General features: G+C 38.4%; 1 protein-coding gene across 1 annotated transcript in view; it reads left to right on the forward strand.

Moving 5' to 3' along the window:
- LOC107103230 (guanine nucleotide-binding protein G(s) subunit alpha-like) overlaps positions 1 to 11,666 on the forward strand; it is a 40,033-nt gene continuing 28,367 nt past the window's right edge. The window contains exons 1-4 of the mRNA XM_015402809.1: positions 1 to 1,515; positions 3,127 to 3,199; positions 7,028 to 7,082; positions 7,182 to 7,301. Of these exons, the coding sequence (XP_015258295.1) occupies positions 1,377 to 1,515; positions 3,127 to 3,199; positions 7,028 to 7,082; positions 7,182 to 7,301 (387 nt within the window). The 5' untranslated portion in view covers positions 1 to 1,376. The remainder of the gene's footprint in view (positions 1,516 to 3,126; positions 3,200 to 7,027; positions 7,083 to 7,181; positions 7,302 to 11,666) is intronic.

The following is an 11,666-nucleotide window of genomic DNA, read 5'->3' on the forward strand; positions in this document are numbered from 1 at the left end:
TGCCCCACCCCACCTCTTCAGCGCTATCTATCTCAATGTACAATTCTCAGAGAGAGAAAAAAAAAAACGGGGGCAAAAATAATTGAGAGAAACACCGCGAACGGATCGACTCTAACCTACCCGACCGGTTGAACGGAGCGGCCGCGGGCTATCGGCTCCGAAACCAACTGCCTATCTCCGTTTGGATGAAGTGAGTGAAAAAAAAAAGCCCCACCGCGGTATGTTCATGTATCATGCACATGTAACCATAATCTGCTGTACGGATTCAAAAGGAATACAAAAAACCCAGAGAGCTGACAGCGGACCGTGCTTCTGCTGCTGCTTGCGCCAAAACGGGGAACAGAGCGAAGGATTTCCACGGTTATCGGCCGGATATTTGGACGGTCAGCCGCCGAGAGCTGCCTCTGCTCGGCCGGAGGAGGTTTCCGATGTGAGGAGAAACACAAATTAACGCCACGGAGAGAAAAGCGACAGAATAGCGGCCTTTTTCCCCCCTTTTCTGCTTTTTTTTATTCTATCAAACAAAAAGGCCAGACAGCAGCATCTATTGACCGAAGACAGGATTGATTTTTTTTGACACAGGATATTATCAGTAAGGTTGCTCAGAGCCATCCTAAAAAAAAATAAAAAATAAAATGTGATTTTTTTTTTTTTTTTTGGGTGAAGAAGACCTGGTGTAGCCTGATGATTCACATGCCGTCATTTTAAGAGGAAATATTTATTATTTTATTTTCTCTCCCACTCGTCCTCTATTGTTTGCAATCCTTTCGATCTACCAACCTGAATTTCTCCAGTTTTATTTAGGAGTGAATAAAAGGAGAGGCTTGAAGAACATAGCATAGTCTGCTTGAAATGGATTGAATGGCAGAGGGAGATTTCAGAAGAAGATGGGCTCCTGAGGGGACATTAGCTGAAAAAAATAGATATTTAGATCATCAACATACAGATAATAATAATAAAATAATCTGAGGCTGGTGTTTGAGATCCATACGCATTGAAGGAATTTGATGTGGTTCATTCATGAGCAGCCAGAAAACTGGAAATCCCACATCCACTCTCCTATCAGCGTTGATGACTTCATTGCGGATTTACAGTGAAAAACACGGGAATCAAGTGTTGGAGAGGGCGGGATCCTTTTTCTGCTCTTCTCATCTCCCTTTGCTGATGGGTTTCCAGTGAATACCCACCTCCAACAATCAAGGTGAAGTCTACTACCTGGCACCTGCTTCATCTGAAGAACATACATGTCACCATTTCTGAGCTGGGTGTTCTTCTGCTGGTCCAGTTGAGGAATTTAGGGTTCAAACACATCCACCCACCTTGAACCTTTCTGTGAGCCCATCACTGGATCTGTTTGTTTGTTTGGTTTTGGGAAGATGGGCTGTCTTGGGAATAGTAAGACTGAAGACCAACGAAATGAGGAGAAGCTTCAGAGGGTGGCAAACAAAAGGATAGACAGGCAGCTGCAGAAAGACAAACAGATATACCGTGCCACTCATCGACTTCTCCTGTTAGGTAGGTGTTATTTTTGTTTTTCTCCTTCATATATAATAAAAATATCAGTTTTGTTGCCTTTTTTCTCAAATGCAGCAGTTGTTTCAGGTTGAAGCAGGGAAAATGCTGAGAGATTATTTCTGCAAGGCATTAAAAAATGATGCATCTGACACAAATTTCACCGGTTTTAGTTTTGACTCAGAGATTTTGGTATAAAATAAAGTCCTGCATTGTGGGGGTTCATTAAGGAGGCAGATAGCTGAACATGTGAGAGACAGGAGACCAGACACCACCATCTGTGTGAAGGCAGCACGCTCAGGCGCCACACAGAGACCAGGAGGCCGCTCTTACATGCTCCCTTCTCCTTCCAAAAACCCTGCTGATGATCTGCTGTTTGTGTTAACAGTCAGGGTCCTGGATGCCTTCACTTTGGTTCACTTTGATCAAATTAAATGCTCCATAATAGAAAAATATATATAAAAATCAGCTGTTTGTTATTTTTGACTTTTAGGCCTCATGATAGGGCACTTCATGCATGTTGAAGAGTTAGTATCCTGTTAAACCTCGGAGTGCAAATTAGGATTACCATTAGGATTAGTAGCTTCCCTTGAACGCCTGTGGGGCTCGTTTTTAATCTGAAACTGATCCCAGATTTGTGCACACACACATTAAAGCTGTAAATAGCAGTTTGGGGGGTGGGGGGGATGCTGTTGGATTCCTAGGAAGCACACAGGGCTATTTCTGAAACCAAATTCACAGTTAGCATATTGAACCAGGCTGTTTGTTTGTGTTTGTTTGATTCTTTCTGATCTGGTGTTTTCATGCTTTGGCCCATAAAACAAGCTCTCTTGGAATTAACTTTAAAAGTTTTCCTGCATCCCCTGGTCACATGGCATCAGCCAACATGCTTGAATGTGGCGGTCATGAAAGACCGCTGATAATTGTTTTTTTTACCTTATGGGGCATAGTGACATTAAAGCTCATTGTTGCAAGGGTAGTTTTATCCATAATTAATTATTATTTATAAAGAAATAGAAGTAAAACGGACAATTACAGGTTATTAGTTAGAAGTTAAAGGTTAAAGTGAATGTGATATATGGTTTTTAGACAGATATCAAGCCAGAACCTGGGTGTTGGAGTCAGATTCAGTAGTTTTGTCTGGAAACAGATTGGGTTTTAGCATGTAGCTCAAAAACCATAAAATATATATATATATATTTTTACCTTTTTGTTTGTATATAGTTCCTTTGATACCTAAACGGTTACATTGATCTCTCACTAGAAGTATTTCTTGCATTGTAATAAGTAGCTTATATTACAGGCTTACCATTTGCTCTTTATAATAATTATTTTTTTGTATTTGTTTGTATGAACTTTTTTTCTTTGTCAAGTCGGCCTTGCTTGTGTCTAACATGCAGTACAGCTGCGTAGACGAAGGACAGAGGTTTGGCTTCAGCTATGAAAAACAAAACCCTGAAGTCCAGATAATTGAAATATAAAGGATTATGATCTGATTTAAAAAAAAAAATGCCTCATGGATTATTTTATGCCGTATTTGTGTTAAAGCTTGTCTTCTTTTTATTTTTATTTATTTATTTTTTCTTCCTAACACCGTTTTGCCTCACCTCTTAGGGGCCGGAGAATCTGGGAAAAGTACGATAGTCAAACAGATGCGAATACTGCACGTCAATGGCTTCAACGCAGAGTAAGTGTTGCTTCTTTTTGTCCACTTTCTGTCCACATTCATGACTTTGGAAAATGACTTAATCAAAGTTTTCAAATCAATACATTGTGTATCCTTAAAATTTACAAGATCAAGATACACCTTCCTCACTGAATCTATAGGAGCTTTGCTTGATAGAGAAAAGTTTCTGTAAGTTTTAAAACTGCTTTATTTGATAATTGCATGGCATACATCTTTGTTTAAGTTTTGATGTCTTCTGAATTTTTGAAAAAGCAATTATTAATGAAATAGGATCCAATCACAACTGAAGCATTCCCATCTTCCCATATATGGGCATAGATCTTGTTAAAGATCTTTTTAAAAGAGTGGTTCATCTCAATCTAAGAAAGCATCCAAAAAAAATAAAAAGATGACCCAAATTAGCCTCCATCTTTGTAGAAACACCAAAAGTCCACATTTTTGGGTCACAATACAATATTATCATAATATTGCAATATTACTATATAATGCAATATGTTTGTTTTTTTTGCCAGCTACCACAATTAAATGTATAGATAGAAAAACAAGTGCTGTATATGTTCGCCAGAAGATATTGATTATTTAGTTCTTTTGGTACCTATTATTTTTGGAGGGCAGAAATTTTCTCTCATTGCTTTAGGTATAAAATGTTTTATTTTTTTTCTTTTAATCGATATTAGGAACTAAAAAAAAAAAAAAAAAAAAAAAAAAAAAAAAAAAAAAAAAAAAAAAAAAAAAAAAGCAATATTGTAGAGGGCAGCCTAAAATCACGATATATCGCTAAATATTTTTTCTTTTTTTTCCCACACCCCTAGTTCTGATGGCAATGACACGTTATTTCGTGCTGAACCCAAACCGCTCAAATAAGTCTGTGTCAGAGCAGATTGATTAGGAAGTCAGGGGAAAGAGAAAGGTTTGCCCTCTAAAGGGAAGCTGTAGTTTCTAACACGTGTAGAGACATGTCGGTAATTATTACAGGAGGCGAGTGAGCGAAAGCTTTCAGCAGGTAACAGGAAGGCTGATAGTCTGACAGCAAAGTTGCTGTTTAATCCATTTGAAACCTCGATCTGTCCTGAAATTAGCTCGGTTTGGAAATGGCGGCAGGACTTTGGAAATCTAAATTAAAGTGAGGGTCTGTAACATGTGGAATATGCACTGAAGCTTTTTCTTTATAAAGAAAAAAACACAGTTTTATGTGAGCTATTTAAAATTGAACAGGCTTAAAACAGTTTTAAATGTTTTCCTAATTTATTTTTAAATCTAAAGTAAAACTGTTTCGCAGGGATTATGCTCTTTCACACAGTATGATGCTTTCTATTTAAATAATTCCTGGACATGCATGACAGGGAGGGTTGGAAACATTATATCACAGATCTTAAAAAGAAATCAAAACCCAGAGATCCGAAATGGGACTCCAGTTTTAACTGCTGCATTTGTATGTTGAACCCATTTTAGACTCCGAGGCTCAAATATGAAGGAGGTGAAAATAAGTTGCTGTGCTTTTTGAACTGAATTTTACTGCGGATTATTGTGTTTGTTGTATTTCTTTTTTGTTTACAAATAAGGTTTAATAAGATTTTTTTAATGCTTCTGATTTTAGTCAGTTTTAAGTGTATGGGTAAAACAATTACAATGGGATTGATTGTCTCTGTGGCGTGCAAACATCCAGGAACACTCCACACTTTTTATTTAGTCCCTATCATGCTTTCAAACATTCATCTTGCCGCTGGGTGCCGAGCAGACGCCCTTGTCTTGTGAGTTTCCTAAAACTTGATCCATTGTTGATGTGAGGGAAACAAGTCCTTTTTTTTATTCTTAAAGCTAGATCTGATTCCTAGAAAGCTTTTTTTTTGTTTTTTTGAGGGAAGGTCAAAATCATGTGGTTTGTTGTCAGGTCATGCTGAAACCAGTGAGTGGGATAAAAGCAGTGACATCAAGTTAGAATGTGTTTGAAGTGTGTCTTTAACCCAGAGGGTGTACTCAGTATTTGTAATATTAATCACAGAATTAACAAAATAAAATAAAAAAATGTCAGAAAAGCAAAGAAAAGGGAAAAATCCATGTCAAGACCTCTTAACAGTTTTAATACTCCGATAAAATGTTTGAAAGAACAGTTCTCAATAGGAAATAGGAAGGGTTGTTGTGCAGCGATACATGTAAGTAGCTTTTTTTAGGGTACGTGTGAATTAGTATGACATGAATCAAAAATTAAGTTAATTAAAATAAAGTTAAATAAATTATATGCAGCTCTCACAGACTTTATTTGACAACCTGCTTCTGATTATGGAAATGTATAACATCATAAGAGGTTACCCTATTGTAGATTATCTTTTTTATCAAAAGATAAAGGTATACTTTGACTCATATTCTGTTCTGTGCATTTTAGAAAAATAAACAGCTGATTGAATGAAAACAGTTTATATAGATTGAGCGATAAAGAACAGTTTATTTTTAAAGAAACATTTTAAAGTCATTTGTCATTTAGTTGTATTTGGAAATCTAAAGACAACTTGTTTCTAAATACTAATGCAAAGACTTTTTTTTTTTTCCGTCTGCGTTTAAAACTGAAGCTTCAAAGAGAGATTTTCTTTGAGAATATTAAGTTGGATTTGCTTACTTGAGGAAGTAAGGTTTGAAAAGCATTATAAAAATGTTTTCAGATTTAAATGTGAAACATTCTGGATTATTTTACTCAAAAAATTTGTATAAAAAAAGCTTTTAATGTTTAAAAAAAAAATCTCAATTTTCAATTTTCCATGGATCCATCTCTCGCTTTTTTCCTGAAAGTGTTTTTTCATTTTTTTTTGTCAGATTTATTTCTAGATCAATATGTCTTAAATCTTTAAACTGAACATGAAGCGGGACAGTGGGACTTTTATTGTGAAAATAAGCGGCATCATGCAGCCTGTTTATGGTCACACTTTTTTAGCTAAGACAAAATTTCAGCCTAGAAATAAAATATTTATTTTGAAAACTCATCATCCAACTGTGTTTATTGTTAGATGTTGATCAGTTTTCTGTTTGTTTCAAATGTTTACTAATTAAAAATAAAAATGTTCAATACACCAGATGGATTTAAATAAATAAAAAAATCAAAATGTAATTGGCTTTGTTCATTGCTCTATGCCTTTATAGTTTGATCCAAAAAAAACAAAATCTAAAAAAAATGCATCCACAGGAATTTCCATTGCCTGATGTTAAACAGTTGTTGCATCTATGAAGCTCATAATCACGCTTTGTATGGCAAAGCATTTCTAATTTTTAAAAACTTTTAAAAAATCTCCCCCCAGAGAAATGTACGAATATTCTTCTCCAATATCCCCCTATGCTTACTCTGCTTGCTTTTTTTTTTGTTTTTGTTTTTTTTGTTTGTTGTTTTTAATAAATGGGGTTGTCAAAATTAAGGCCAGCTTCGGCTGTTCTCTTTTCACGTCAGCAAACAGAAAATTCAGAGGTTGCTGTTGCTCAGCAAAATAAGTGTCTGTGCTTCTGGGGCAGCCATAACACTGATGTCAGGTATAATTTACCTCCAGGCTGGTGAAGAGATCCAGGAGAACTTTGTATTATGCAGCACATTCACACTGAATCCCGCTGGCACTAATACAAAAGAAACAAACATCATTCTGGAGTTAGAGACAAATTTTCCCTTCAGTCTTTTTTTTTTTTGTAGAAAAAAAGATTGCGTGGCGCTTCGATTTCTATATTTGGGCTTTTTAAGGTGATTAATTCCATACAATAAAAATGACTAATTCATGTAGATGCTGAGTCCTCTGCACGGCTCTTTTCTAGAAACATAACAATAAGCTGACGTGTATTCTTTGTTCTTCACAGGGAGAAAAAACAGAAAATTCATGATATTAAAAACAACATAAAAGAAGCTATAGAGGTAAGAAGTTGTTCTTTGAAGTGTGACATTAGCATTGATATTATGGGATGTTTTGGATCAAGTTGTGCTTTATTATTTTCTTCTGCTCTCTCCACCCAGACAATCGTGGCTGCCATGAACACACTCACGCCTCCGTGCCAGTTAGCGTGTCCTGCAAACCAGTTCCGGGTCAATTATGTCCTGGGCCTAGTAAACCAGAAGGACTTTGATTTCCCTACGGTAAGTTGAGAGGCAAACTTTCTACATGTGTACATGCTCCTATGCCAAGCTGCGTAGGATTCAGAAAAATAAAAACACCAAATCAATCTTTGATTCTTAGATAACTTGAGAAAGTCTGAAAATAAGGGATTTATATTGAAATAGTAATAGAGATTAAGCGGAGGTATGTATCTAAACCAACACTACCCTATGTAATATGAGTGTTAATCACTGATGCTGATTCGCTAGCCCTAAAGTTCATGAGTCGGACCACCTGCCATTCAATCAATTCATTGGGTTTGTCAAACAACGCAATCAGCAATTGCAGTTTGAGAAAAATGAGGCTGTGCCACCTTTATGTCCGACAAACATTGTTGGACAGCGCCAATTCACAGCATGTCATCTCAAGGCACTTTATAGATTGCCAGATTATGCAGTCAAATTGATTCAAAGTTTTCTTACTAAGGAAAAACAGTGGATTGCATCGACTCATTGACTCGAATGCAATCCCCAACACTAAGCATGCTTGTAGCGACAGTGGAGAGGAAAAACTCCCTTTTAACAGAAAGAAACCTCCAGCAGAACCAGGCTCAGTGTGATCAGCCATCTGCTGAGGCCGACTGGGGTTCAAGGAGACAGAAGTAGAGATACAAAAGTAACTGTAAGAGGCGGCCCCGTCCAGGAAACACACAGCCAGGCGGAGGAGCACTGAGCCAACTCCCATATCAAGGGATGAAGAGAGAACATCCTGCCTTTCACAGTCAGAGAAACAGGACTACACTGAAAAACAGGCCGATCTCCAACACCTCTAAACAAAGGGTTTGATGACAGCAGCACAGGTGATATTTCTCTTCAGGATGGTGTCACAGCCAAACAGGAACAGACGAGGCAAAGCTACTATGAGAAAAAGCAGCGAGACTCTGTCTCGGCATCATTCCGGGTCGTACGATACTCTTTTGATACCTTTAATTGTTAATAGGCTGAGAAGAAGTTTGTGAATCGCAAAGCTGCAAAACCCGTAAAATGAGTCAGCTGACTGTAAATAGGAAGATGACGCGGTCTGCTCATGCGCTTTTTGTTATCATAGAACCCAGCCACAACTGAACCGTGCCGAGCCCTACCGTTGAACTACTACTAGATTTAGCGCATTTCAGTTGTGTCTGTCACGTTGCACGTTGCAGTTCAGTTGCATTCCATTTACACTCAACAGTTATCTATAGGTTACCGTGCTCGGACCGTTCTTGGCTCGGTTTCAAAACGGTAGTGTAAATGGGGATATAGATGGATTGTGCAAAGACATCGGGGGAAAAATTGTTTAAATGTTACCAGTTGGGCCAATTCAATCCTGACCCCCTTAGCGTTAAGAGGCTGGAATACAGTTTTACACTCCCAAAGCCTAACAGGAGTCGTGGGCCGGTCAACAGGAGCGAGAGCATATAGCAGTCAGTCAAATACATTTCTTTAATTTGGGGGAAAGTTGAAGGAAACTGGTCCAAAAGGTTTCAACTCCAGAAAATTAAATCTACCTGCTGAATTCTCCATGTATTCAGGCCAGTCCTCCTATAGGTGAGTAAAATGTCTCACACCCCTTGTTTGCAAGGCGTTTCAGTAATTAGCTGCTGTGCTTCCACGTGGGACGCTTTAACTGAATGAGCCTCTCACCTGAGAGATCCGAGCCACTGATTATCATTAATAAACTTAACAATGTCCAGAGGGATGCAGGTAACAGAAACACAAGGGCGCTGAGGGACTCCACCCGGGGATAACTCTGCTCCTGCCGCCATGACAGGCACTTCGTGCAGGTCCCACTGCTCGGGCCACATCTTCTTGTTTTTGCCAAGGGAAGTTTCCTGATGTTGCCTCCGTTACGTCATGGCAAATTTATTATGTTTGCCTGTCTCACGCTGACTCTCCCCTCTGCCTTTTGTCAGTCGGCAAGCAGAGTTTAGCTGCTTACCTGCAGGGTTATGATTGAAAGGAGGACTACTACTTAGTATTTTTTTTTTTATCTGAAGAATGACGTTGGTTGCATGTATACAAATGGTGATCATTCAGCTGTCGTTGTTGGATTACTGTCCGACTTGATTAAATGTTTAAAAACTGTTACTAGAACAGTAAAACTTTATGGATTGTGGAGGGAAGGAAGAATCAGAAAACTTTGTGATAGGTCAGGTTCCTCCTACTTCTTCTCATCTGTGTACTCCTCTTCCCGCTCCCCATTGCCAGGCCTTAGGGCATACTGGAAACCAGTTGAACTGGTTGGCTCTGCCTTCAGCAGGGGAGGAAGAGAGGAAGGCCTAAAGCACTGTGGCTGTTTAACATATTTGTAATCCTCCTTTAAATTTCCTTGGAAACTGCAACCCTCATCAATAATCTCAGTAGTTCATGTTCTCATTCACAAACATTTGATAATTTTTCTAAATTCAAAGTTGCAGGTTCAGAATATTTTCCCGCAACTAAATTTTCTACCGATTGTCGGTCTCAACTCTAGATCCTAGCCCCCATACAAAATAAGGCAATCACGGTTTGAAAAACTGGGAGTTATCAGGCAGAGAAACAGCACAGACAGGTCTTGCATAAGTGTGTACAGTCAAAACTGCATGTTGAACAGCAACAATGTCTGTAAACCCTCATTTGGTTATAAGAAATACAGAGTGATCTTTGGAAAACATCTCGAAAAAGATATTTAGTGCGAAGTGTCTCGTTCATTGCATTTTTAAAAACTGGTTGCACTGGAGTCTCCGATAAAACTCATTCATTTTTCTGTGACAGCAATTTGCAAGGGTTTTAAAATCACCCATTTTATGCACTAAAACTGCATTAGAGGCCGTGCACATTAATATTTTATATTTATGAATCTGCATTTTTATTCTTTTCTGATGGCTAAAGGGTTCTTAGGGTTTCTTTTGTGTCTGGTTTGTGTAATCTGCTATCCTACAGACACCTTTTTATTTCAGGGCTATGCAGAGGGCAGCTGATGATCAAAGCAAAGCACAAATTTTAGAAACGCGGTCAATTATCAACAGTCACAACCAAACAAGATCAAACATACAAGCTTTAAACCTGTTAGATGACATATAGTCTGGGTACGGCACTATTAGGCTGGTGAGTATTTTGACTGTATGTTAGGCCCTGTCCAAACGAAGCTTGTTTTGGGTACCGGTATATACAACAAACTTCTTGGTCCTTGGCTGGTCCCATCCAGATGAAGCAGCTATCAAACCGACTTTATATGAAACCTGTTCCCAAAGTGGATATGCATGAGCATTTCCATCCGCACAACCACCAGCTTGTAGCTGGCCGATATTTGAAAATGTAGAAATTAATAAATCTTTCAAAGTGATTTGACATTCACAAAAACACTATTGCCTCAATATTGAGGCACAATCACACAACCATCAAAAGTTTTGTTGTAAATAGTCAACATTATCTTCAGAAACAATAGAATTAGAGAAGAATAAACTTGAAGCTACCAGAAATCCATTCTACTCCGTTGCTGTCATATTTCATAGCTATTACATACCTGGGGCGCCCAAGGCACAAGGTATTCCGTGAGCAGAGAAAGGAAAATGGAAACATAAGAACCATTGAATAGGACGTAAGTTAGAAAGCTGTGCAGACTGCCAAGAAATGTATCTGATGACTGATTTGTCAGGTTTTATGGAGTGATGAGGCCCATGGCTGGATCAGCAACCACCACACATTTCCACTTTAACTACGAAACCATAAGGTGGAGGTGGGGCCTTACAATGTGCTGACATTATTAAAGATAAGATCAGAGGTCTCCGACTCCAGGTCTCCAGATCTACTGCCCTGCACTTTCTAAATAATAATAATAATTAAACTATTGATATTGCATTGGAGAAATTTACCTCTGCATTTACCCAACCCCTTGGGGGGCAGTGGGCTGCCATTGTGGGGCACCCATTGATCTCTGAGCCAGAGTGGCAGTGTGTGGGATTGGGTTTTGAACTCACAACCTAACCACTAGGCCGCCACTCCCCCCCTGAAATCCCTGGTGCGGCAAACCTAAATCAAATGGGTGCCTCGTTATCAGGCCTTTGCTGAACTCGATAGCATGCTGAAGAGATGATCAGTCTTTTGATTCAGCAGTGCTGGAGCAGAGATGGACCTAAAAGTTGAGGGGCAGCAGATGCTGAGGACTGGAGTTGGAGACCCCAAAAGCTAGATGGAGCTTTTCCTGTTGAAGAAAGACCCATATAGGACTGCAACTTTTTTTTTTTTTTTTTTAAGAATTAAACCAGATGAAACCAGAACCTTTCCACTTAAGGAGTTCTGGATAGAGCATATTAATGGACACAAACATGTTTTATCTTGAATGCAAAATATATATATATATATATATATATATATATATATATATAT

This window comes from Cyprinodon variegatus, unplaced genomic scaffold (genome assembly GCF_000732505.1).
Source record: "Cyprinodon variegatus isolate N-32 unplaced genomic scaffold, C_variegatus-1.0 Scaffold34, whole genome shotgun sequence".
NCBI classification, from domain to species: Eukaryota; Metazoa; Chordata; class Actinopteri; order Cyprinodontiformes; family Cyprinodontidae; genus Cyprinodon; species Cyprinodon variegatus.